Source organism: Lolium rigidum, chromosome 2, assembly GCF_022539505.1.
Source record: "Lolium rigidum isolate FL_2022 chromosome 2, APGP_CSIRO_Lrig_0.1, whole genome shotgun sequence".
Taxonomy (NCBI): domain Eukaryota; kingdom Viridiplantae; phylum Streptophyta; class Magnoliopsida; order Poales; family Poaceae; genus Lolium; species Lolium rigidum.
The window spans coordinates 187,055,328-187,066,145 of record NC_061509.1 but is presented as its reverse complement, the minus strand read 5'-3'; the positions used below and the strand labels follow the sequence as shown (position 1 = coordinate 187,066,145).

The 10,818-nt window shown below is 49.0% G+C and overlaps 1 protein-coding gene across 1 annotated transcript; it reads right to left on the bottom strand.

Annotated features, from left to right (window-relative positions):
* Positions 1-9,164: 9,164 nt before the first annotated feature.
* Positions 9,165-9,876, bottom strand: LOC124687845. The gene has a single exon (XM_047221581.1). It carries the CDS (start codon positions 9,736-9,738, stop codon positions 9,271-9,273), a length of 468 nt encoding a protein of 155 aa, XP_047077537.1. The 5' UTR covers positions 9,739-9,876; the 3' UTR covers positions 9,165-9,270.
* Between the last annotated feature and the right edge of the window lie 942 nt (positions 9,877-10,818).

Here is a 10,818-nt window from a genome sequence, read left to right as displayed (position 1 = left end):
GAAAAACATGTGTTGGATTATAGGATTAAGATTAACAAATTTAGTTTCCAACAGGCGAACTAAATGCGCAACAGCAATTTCATAAGTAGGCGCAAGGTCTACCAAGTGTCTATCTTCAAAATTTTCAATAGTACTAACATGATTGAAAAATTCTTCTATATTATTTCTCCCAACTATAGACCCACGTCCTACCGGTATGTTTTTTGTGGTAAAATTGAAGGGAAACATGATGAATCTAGTAAAGTAACTGCAAGTAACTAATTTTTTTTTGTGTTTTTGATATAGCAAACAAGACAGTAAATAAAGTAAAACTAGCAACTAATTTTTTTTGTGTTTTGATATAATGCAGCAAACAAAGTAGTAAATAAAATAAAGCAAGACAAAAACAAAGTAAAGAGATTGAGAAGTGGAGACTCCCTTGCAGCGTGTCTTGATCTCCCCGGCAACGGCGCCGAAATTTCTGTCGGCAGGCGTGCAGTTGACGTGGGAGTTAGAAATCTTTTGTGGAGTAACTTTTCTTCGTTCCCCGGCAACGGCGCCAGAAATTTGCTTGATGCGTGTAGTTGACACGTCCGTTGGGAACCCCAAGAGGAAGGTGTGATGCGCACAGCGGCAAGTTTCCCTCAGTTAGAAACCAAGGTTTAATCGAACCGGTAGGAGTCAAGAAGCACGTTGAAGGTTGATGGCGGCGGGATGTAGTGCGGCGCAACACCGAAGATTCCGGCGCCAACGTGGAACCTCGCACAACACAACCAAAGTACTTTGCCCCAACGAAACGAGTGAGGTTGTCAATCTCACCGGCTTGTCGTAACAAAGGATTAACCGTATTGTGTGGAAGATGATTGTTTGCAGAGAAAACAGTAAAAACAAGTATTGCAGAAGATTTGTATTTCAGTATTAAAGAATGGACCGGGGTCCACAGTTCACTAGAGGTGTCTCTCCCATAAGATAAAAGCATGTTGGGTGAACAAATTACAGTCGGGCAATTGACAAATAGAGAGGGCATAACAATGCACATACATGACATGATAAGTATAGTGAGATTTAATTGGGCATTACGACAAAGTACATAGACCGCCATCCAACTGCATCTATGCCTAAAAAGTCCACCTTCAGGTTATCATCCGAACCCCCTCCAGCATTAAGTTGCAAAGCAACAGAAAATTGCATTAAGTATGGTGCGTAATGTAATCAACAACTACATCCTCTGGACATAGCGCCAATGTTTTATCCCTAGTGGCAACAAGCACAACACAACCTTAGAACTTTCATCACTCGTCCCAGGTGTCAATGCAGGCATGAACCCACTATCGAGCATAAGTACTCCCTCTTGGAGTTAAAAGTAAAAACTTGGCAGAGCCTCTACTAGAAACGGAGAGCATGCAAGATCATAAACAACACATGTGTAATAACTTGATAATTAACATGACATGGTATTCTCTATCCATCGGATCCCGACAAACACAACATATGGAATTACAGATAGATGATCTTGATCATGTTAGGCAGCTCACAAGATCCAACAATGAAGCACAATGAGGAGAAGACAACCATCTAGCTACTGCTATGGACCCATAGTCCAGGGGTGAACTACTCACTCATCACTCCGGAGGCGACCATGGCGGTGTAGAGTCCTCCGGAGATGAATCCCCTCTCCGGCAGGGTGCCGGAGGAGATCTCCAGAATCCCCGAGATGGGATCGGCGGCGGCGGCGTCTCGCATAGGTTTTCCGTATCGTGGTTTTTCGCATCGGGGGTTTCGCGACGGAGGCTTTAAGTAGGCGGAAGGGCGCAGTCGGGGCCGCACGAGGGGCCACACCATAGGGCGGTGCGGCCCCCCCGGGCCGCGCCGCCTTGTGGTGTCGCCACCTCGTGGCCCCACTTCGTGTGTTCTTCGGTCTTCCGGAAGCTCCGTGGAAAAATAGGCCCCCGGGTCTTCGTTTCGTCCAATTCCGAGAATATTTCGTTACTAGGATTTCTGAAACCAAAAACAGCGAGAAAACGAGAACCGGCACTTCGGCATCTTGTTAATAGGTTAGTTCCAGAAAATGCACGAATATGACATAAAGTGTGCATAAAACATGTAGGTATCATCAATAATATGGCATAGAACATAAGAAATTATCGATACGTCGGAGACGTATCAGAGCTCTACACTTTTATTCGTGTTCTTGAAGTTTGGCAACACTATCTTTGGCCAAGAGAGTTTATAATTCACTCCGACCATGAGTCTTTAAAATATTTGAAAAGCCAACACAACTTGAACAAGCGACATGCAAAATGGGTCGAGTTCATTGAGTCCTTCCCATATGTGATTAAATACAAGAAGGGCAAGGACAATGTCGTGGCGGATGCTCTTTCCCGCAAAAACACCCTTTTGCTAACTCATTTGGATTTTCATGTTTTGGGACTCGAAGAGATCAAAGAACTCTATCCTTCTGATTCTTTCTTTGCTCCAATTTTTGAGAAGTTCTCCATTGAACGAGGTGTGGATGATTTCTATTTCCATGATGGCTACTTGTTTAAAGCTAACAAGATTTGCATTCCCGAGTCTTCGCTTCGAAAATTGCTTTTGCAAGAGTCACATGGAGGTGGTCTTATGGGACACTTTGGTCAAGAGAAGACATATGCCATGCTCTCAACCCACTACTATTGGCCAAGAATGTACCGCGACGTGGAACGCCTTTGCCGCCGGTGCACTACATGCTTACAAGCTAAGTCTACCTCCAACCCTTATGGTCTTTATACCCCATTGCCTATTCCACATGCACCATGGACGGATATTAGCATGGATTTTGTTCTAGGATTGCCTCGCACTAAGCATGGTCATGATTCTATATTTGTGATAGTGGATAGATTCTCTAAGATGGCTCATTTCATACCTTGCCATAAGAGCGACGATGCTTCACACATTGCTTCATTGTTTTTCAGGGAAATTGTTCTCCTACATGGAGTGCCGCAAAGCATTGTGTCGGATCGAGACGTCAAGTTCATGAGTTATCTTTGGAAGTCGCTCATGGCCAAGTTTGGAGTGAAGCTCTTATTCTCATCATCCTCGCACCCGCAAACGGACGGCCAAACGGAAGTGGTCAATCGAAGCCTCTCCACCCTTTTACGCATCCTCGTGAAGAAAAACTTGAAGTCATGGGAGGAATGCCTTCCACACGCGGAGTTCGCCTACAACCGCGCCAAGCACTCGACTACATCAAGGAGTCCCTTCATGGTCGTCTACGGGTTTGAGCCGCTTACGACACTCGACATACTCCCGCTCCCCCTTCATGAGCGGATCAACATGGATTTCGACAAGCGCACCGCCGCCGTCAAGAAACTTCATGAAGAAACAAGAGCTACCATTCAAGAACATGTGCTTCGTCAAGCTACCCGCCTCAACGCCAAGAAGAAGGAACGCATATTTCAAGAAGGCGACCTCGTTTGGATCCACCTCCGGAAGGAAAGATTCCCTCATGAACGCAACTCGAAGCTCAAGCCAAGAGGAGATGGTCCCTTCAAGGTCCTCAAACGCATCAACAACAACGCTTACGTCATCGACATCCCCACCTCCAAGTACTTGGTGAGCAACACATTCAACGTGGCGGACTTGTCGCCATATCATGAAGATGAGGAGGCACAAGAGTCGAGGACGACTCTTTCCCAAGGGGGGAGATGATGCGGGGTGGCCTTCGGTCACCTCCACACCAAGACCAACTAGTCCCCCAAGTGGACCGATGACTAGGGCTCGAGTTAAAGCGCTACATGATAAGGTGAATTCGCTCCTCACCACCCTTGATCTTGATACCCCTTTGGATGGAATGCTACCTCATGCCGACGTGCTATGTGTCATTAGGTACAAGGCACATCAAGACGCCGGAGAGGAGCAGCTGGTCATGAAGATGGACATGGATTTGGACCGGAAGTCGCCCGAAGAACGCAAGGAAGAGAAGATGGCCAGCCGGTCCAGAACCCGGTTGACCGGCCTCCTGACCGGGCCACCCGGCGTAGGATCCGGTCCAACCGGCCCCTCAACCGGGCCACCCGGTCCCAGACCGGCCTCCCAACCGGTGCCATCCGGACACCATCCAGTAAGCTCGGCACACCGCCCGGTCCAGGTCCCGGTCGGCGACCGGACTGTCCGGTCCCAGGTCCGGTCTGACCGGCCTCCTGACCGGCCTGCCCGACTAAAGATACCTTTTCGGCCCGAACCGGTTTAACTTGTACCTTTTCGGCCCGTGTCGCCTTGTAAGACTATATAAGCACCCAGGACACCCCCTTTTTCCCCTTAGACTTGTTTTGAACTCAAACCTACCTTTGAGCTTAGTCTCCCTTGGGTATCATCCCTCTGTAATCAAGGCACCTTGGTTGTTGACTTTGATCTTGTTGATTGAGATTCTAGTACTTGTTACTCTCTCTCACTCACCAAGCTCTTCCTCTCCAATCCCAATCTCTCTCCGGAATTCTCGCCCCGTGCCTCTTCCTAGGAGATTCTATTGGCGTGGTCCATCGAGCCACGGAGGTAAGCATCGGGTGTATCGGGTTGGTGTGCGTGCGTGAGTCTCGGAGTTCCTCGTGTTCGTCGTGTTCCTCGCGTTTTCCCATCTTCCCCCTTGGTTTCGAAGTCAATCCGCGAGATTGGGCCACACACGGGGTCTTAGACCTCATCAGACCTGCTAGAGATGTTCCAAGCAAAGCTAAGGATAATTTATACCCAAATATCGTATAAATTTATCCAAACAGTCTCGACAAGACGACAATATATATTCTTTCAGCTCGGAAGGCAGGGGGTTAGAATTGGTCTAGCAATTTGATAGATCAGAAGGTAACCATACTTGGATTGTACCCAATTGAAAATGCTCTAAAAGTATATAGGTTTTACCTAGATATCCCTCCCCTCTTGAATCCAATCCAAAATCAAGGTTATCGATTGCACACATTTTAAACAATAAAGCCACCGAAGGTAGCCTTTAAACCGTGCCTTCCTTCCTCCAATCTAGCTCCTCATGTGAGATCAGACATATCGAGTTCAAAATCAAACAAGTAAACTGGGAAAATTTTGCGAAGATTTTTTTTTAAACTTCAACTCCAAGTATGGCAAACCTTCATTCCCTGCGCTTTCTCCCCTCTATCGGGTCATAAGCACCTTGAAAAGATCTCTCGGATCCTACCCCTAAAACCTAGTGTGTTCTTGTCACCACAGACCCAACCCTACCGCCGTCATATATCCAACCCCGCCGCTCCGCTCCAGTTTTGCCCGGTGAAAAATCACATATCCCATATATCCAATCGTGCCTTTGCACTCCCGTGTTGTCTAGTAAACCGATCGCACCGACCAATCTTGTCGCCTCTGTGTCGTCTAGTGAGAGATCTCATAGATCCAAACCCGCCGCTCCACTGCAGTGTTGTCCGGTGACATATCTAATAGACCCTATGATGAGGTCTAAGACCCCGTTTGTGGCCCGATCTCGCGGATTGACTTCGAAACCAAAGGGGAGAGATGGGAGAACGCGAGGAACACGAAGAACACGACGGGCACGAGGAACTCCGAGACTCACGCACGCACACCAACCCGATACACCCGATGCTTACCTCCGTGGCTCGATGGACCACGCCAATAGAATCTCCTAGGAAGAGGCACGGGGCAGAATTCCTGGAGAGAGATTGGGGTTGGAGAGGAAGAGCTTGGTGAGTGAGAGAGAGTAACAAGTACTAGAATCTCAATCAACAAGATCAAAGTCAACAACCAAGGTGCCTTGATTACAGAGGGATGATACCCAAGGGAGACTAAGCTCAAAGGTAGGTTTGAGTTCAAAACAAGTCTAAAGAGCTAAGGAGGGGTCAAGGCCACTTATATAGGCACACATGGCCAGCAAGGGCGAACAGGTACGCGCATGGATAAGTTAAGGCAGTTTGGTGGGTCATTCCCGTCAGATCCGGTTTGGGTCCGGTCTTACCGGGCCTGTGACCGGGCTGTCCGGTCATGGGTCCGGTTGACCGAGCGTAAACCGGGAATCTGCGAAGTTTCCGGTCTTCGTCCGGTACGAGGGAGCTGCGCCCGGTTGGGCGCCCGGTTGACCGGGCCTGGGACCGGACGGCCCGGTTGTGGGTCCGGTCTGACCGGGTCCTGAACCGGCCAGGCTGGGCCTCTTCCTCCCGCCTCTTCTTCCTCTTCCTTCTTCTCTTCTTTCCTTCTTCTTCTCCTCTTCCTTGCACCATGGGAGTTCCTTCTCTCTTGGTCCTTGTCGATGTCGGCACCTATAGACACAATGATGATAGGCATGAGGTAGCATACCATTCAAGTTGGTGTTGAGGTCGACCATAGAGAGGAAAGGGTTCACCTTGACATATATGGCGGGGGTTTGTGTTGTTGGTCCACTTGGGGGACTCCTTGGCCATGGTGTAGCGTCGACGATAGGCGGGGTTGCGCTTGTTGGTCCACTTGGGGGACTCCCTGGCCATGGTGTAGTATCGACGATAGGCGGGGCTACATCACCCTATGTCATCCGGTGAGAGATCTCATAGATCCAAACCCACCGCTCCATTGCAGTGTTGTCCGGTGACATATCCAATAGATCTAATCTGCCTTTCCACACATGTGTTGTCAATTGACATATTTCATAGATCCAATCTCGTTACCTCTGTGTCGTCCCGTGATAGACCCATAGATCTGATCCCGCCACCCGAGTGTCATACGGTGTATACCTTAATACTCAATCACGCCACCTCGGCACTTGTTTGGTGAAAAATTCATTGAACTTTCTGCCTTCAGCATCATCCCCTTCGACAATGACATCATCAGGTGCCACGTTTCTTCCTTTGTATAGTTTGTGTAAGATACTAAATGCAAAAATTCTCGGTGTACAAAAACAAAGAAGAACTATATTGATAGCTGTGAGGATAAAGTCGATCCTCACTATGCTTTCCAAACAAACATGCCTACTCTTCCATACACAAAGCCTTGTGAATTGTGATGGAGGATCAGCAACATCTTGCAGGCCATAAGGGATTTGAGCCAGTATATGGACAATGCTGAGAAAGAAATACAAAGGATGCAAGCAGACCATGAAGCTGTTTATGATATGCAAAGGTGCAAGCTATTGGGGAAGATAAAGATTAAAAGACTTGCTCGTGATGCAACGAAGAAGCAAGTGCTGCAAGGGCATGTTCTGTTCAAAAACTCGGCGCTAAAAACCAGGAGTTAAGTGTTGAATTACAGAAGCAGGCTGAACTACTAGTGAAAGAAAACAAAAGGTTCGCTGAATTGTGTACTGAGCTAGATGGGTTGCAGAAGGAGTACCAGTCTATGCGGTTTGTGATCTCACACTCCTTTACTTTGTCACTTTCCATATCAAGTTCATTATTTGTAGCATATGGGGTTGCGGAAATTCAATTCGGCTCCCGGGTGCGTATGCTCCCTCTACCAACAAAACATGTTTTGAAGTGTGGAAAAATTTTGACAAAAAATTCTACATGTACATCTCCATAATATGTGTATGCGTCAAGTTTCACGAAAAAATAATATTTTTTGTGGCCTATGTAAAAAAGAGAAAACTTATCCCTGTGAAAAGCATTGTTTTCAGCACTGAATTTTGTCTTTTTTACACACGTCACATGATAAGTTCATTTTTTATGAAACGACTTTGTGAGCGCGTAGCACGTGAAGATGTACGTGCGAATTTTTTGTTTCAATTTTTTTGACATTTAAAATATGTGTAAAATGCATTTCAAAATATAGAAAGCATATGCTCCCATGTTCCAAAACATCACTCCCATGGGGTTGTTGCTAATCTGTTGTCTGTTTTATTTCTGCAAAAGAATGGAATTTGAGTATAGCCGAGACATAAACACCAAGCAAATTGAGCAGATGAAAACAAAGGAAATGGGCCTCACAGCTATTACCAAACAGGTTGACAAGTGTCGTGCGTATATGGAAAATGTTGAAATGAGAGTACAAGGTATTTTTCCTTGCCCACATTTAACAATTAAAGTTTTGGCATGTGTTGGGTGAAGTACTAAAGTATGACTAGGAACAAGGATTTAATAATTCCCTTATTCTCTTCTAGAAAGGGCGGTCTATTTCATTCCTGCTCTGATTTATTTGAGAAATTGACAGGGAAAGTACTGCAATGGTAAATATAAATTAAAAGTCCTGCTATATATTTCCCTTCTATGTAGTACATGGTCCAGCATGCATTATTTGCTTTTGTCTCCGCCTAACATTCTGGAGGTAGATCCCGACGAATGCACCATGTCAAACCCTTTTTTGACACATGTCACACATAGTGTTGTGCCGCTGTAGTAGTGCCCTTCATTTAGTCATGACCTTCATTTAAAATTCCATGGACCATAAGTTTGAGCAAGATCTGTAATTCCTTCCAGAAGTTCTAACCAAATAAGTAATGATAACTTCAAGAAAAAAGATAGAGGCGCGGTTTGTTAAGTATTGGCCATCAATTCGAAGAGTGCTTCTTGTGAGCAGCATGATTCTCATTATTATGAGTGTGTGTCTAATTTTTGATACAAACAGCAGGTCAATATGTGACAGCACAAGCTCAAGCTGCGTATGGAAGTGCACATAACAATCTCCCAGCTGCGTACGGGCAAGCAACCGAAGCAGGCCAATCTGGGGTGGCACAAGCTCCGGCTGCATCTGCCGCCATCTACTCACCTGCCTATTTGCCTGCGGATGCACACCAGCAGGCAACTCATCCTCGGCATTACGCTGATGCTGCGCCTTACGCGGAAGCCCATGCCATGGCACGCCATCAGGTTGCGCGAGGTGGTACTGGATATGCTGGCTACTACCCAGGTGCAGATTATGGTCAGAATGACATCCCCCACTATCACAGGTTACCCTAATGGCATCCCCTACTGTACTGGCTATCCAAGCAGGTTGTGATCAGAATGCCCAGTGCCTCTATCCTCCTGCCTAAGCTGCAAATGTTGGCACATTGATCAGGTGTTATACCGTAGGGTGCGATCACCCAAGTTACCTGGATTATGGTTTCATTTTTCTTGTCATTGTTTCAGATTGGATCGATGGATTGCAGATACGTCATTATGTCTTGTGATACCGGATTATGCTTGAGCTTCATTTGTTCTATATTCCTACCGATGTTAATTTTGTCTGTTAAATCTAAATGCATGGAAATATGCTGTGCTTGACAACAGAACTATCGACACCTGTAATATGCTACATATGGCTGTGTAAATTGCATGGACACTGCCAAAGTTTTTGAGGTAAGTATGGAACAGAGGACAGTCAAGAAGAGAGTAGTAGCTATCTGCTTGATTCCTCGAACCTCCTGGACGAGGACCGGTGGAACAGGCTCCTGAGGCTACGCTTGCCTTCCCTCGGCCGCTTCCCTCCTCCTCCTCCCCCACGCGTGGCGCCCTCGCCGGCGACGGCACGATGCGGCGGCGTGGCCGCGGCCTCGTCGATGATGGCGAGGCTGGACTCGATCTTCTGCGCGATGGTGACGAGCTCGTAGGTGTCCCACAGCGACTGCGCGAAGTCCCACGACCTCCTCCTCTGCGCGGCCGCGGCGGCCGCCGCCGCCTCCAGCTTGAACCGGGACGGCCTGTATCGCGGGGCGCCCGCGCGGCGCGCACCGCCCACGCCCGCACCGTCGTCGTCCGCCGATGCGGCGCGCGACGGCCGCGGGTTGCCCGAGTGCGCGTACCACGCCTGTGCCACCGCCTTGAGCAGCTCCACGTCCACGTCGCCCGCCGAGCTCTTCATGCCCATGCCGACGACGGCGAGGTGCGTGCGAGGGTGAGTTCGTCGGTTTTGTGTTCGGCGTTCGGCGGCGCACGAGTGGACGAGAGCGGTTAAGTTTCGCGCGGGTAACGTTTGCTCGGGCGGCGTGTCCGGGTAGCAGCCTCACGTTACTGCATGAGGTGCAGGAAGTGATCTAGCGGTGGCCGCAACAATTCGTTTCGGACGTTGAATAAGTATAGATGTAACTGGTCCGGGTCGGCCCGTTGGACCTCCGTCCCGCACCTATATTTTGTTACCATCAGGTTATAGGTTTGGCCCGTAATTTTTTTGGGTCCAACAGGTTCCGATCCTTACGACCCTAGGGTCGAACCGCTCCTGGATCGATACGAAGGCGCCGGCCGCATCGTCTTCACCGTACATCGTTGACGCAGGTTCGCCGGAAAAAAAGGGGGGCCGCACGGTTTGGAGCCCCGGCGAGCCAAGCCGTCCACGCCATCGATCACCGCCTCGTCTTCCTCGTCCTCCCCGCCATGCCACGCGAGCTGGGACGCTCGGAATCGCCACCGCCGAGTCCATCTTCCCCGACGCCGGTCGCTGACGTCGCCGTCGATTCCGACCTCCACAGCCGTCGCCGACCTTCGCGGCAGCACCAGGGCGAGCCGCCGAATCTCCCGCGCCCCTCCGCGCCCTCTCTCTCCCTCTGTATTGCCGCCGCCACGCGCGCCTGCGAGCACCGCCGCTAGATGTGGCCGTCGTTGCTGCTCCGGAGACGGCTGCGTGAGATACAGGATTACAGCAGCCGCGCGCCAGGGGAGGATGCTAGTCGACGGCGACGCCGTGCCATCGCGCGTCCCCGACGGCGCCGCCGGTCCGGCTGTGCTGGCGGTTGCGGGAAGTCCTACATTCCCTTTGTATTCTTGACAGCGTTGTGCTACTAGGGGCGAACCTTGGATAACCCTTTAACCTATAAGGATAGGATCGGTCCGAACCGTGGACCTCTGATTTTCTATAAGGTTTGGAGGTCCAATGCTAGGGCCAAACCGCACCGGACCGGTTGCATCATGATGAATAAGTACTTGCAACTTGTCATGTGATTTTTGTGGTGTG

Coding starts and splice junctions, on each gene's coding strand:
- LOC124687845 (XM_047221581.1), bottom strand. CDS start 9,738: ATGGGCATGAAGAGCTCGGCGGGCGACGTGGACGTGGAGCTGCTCAAG.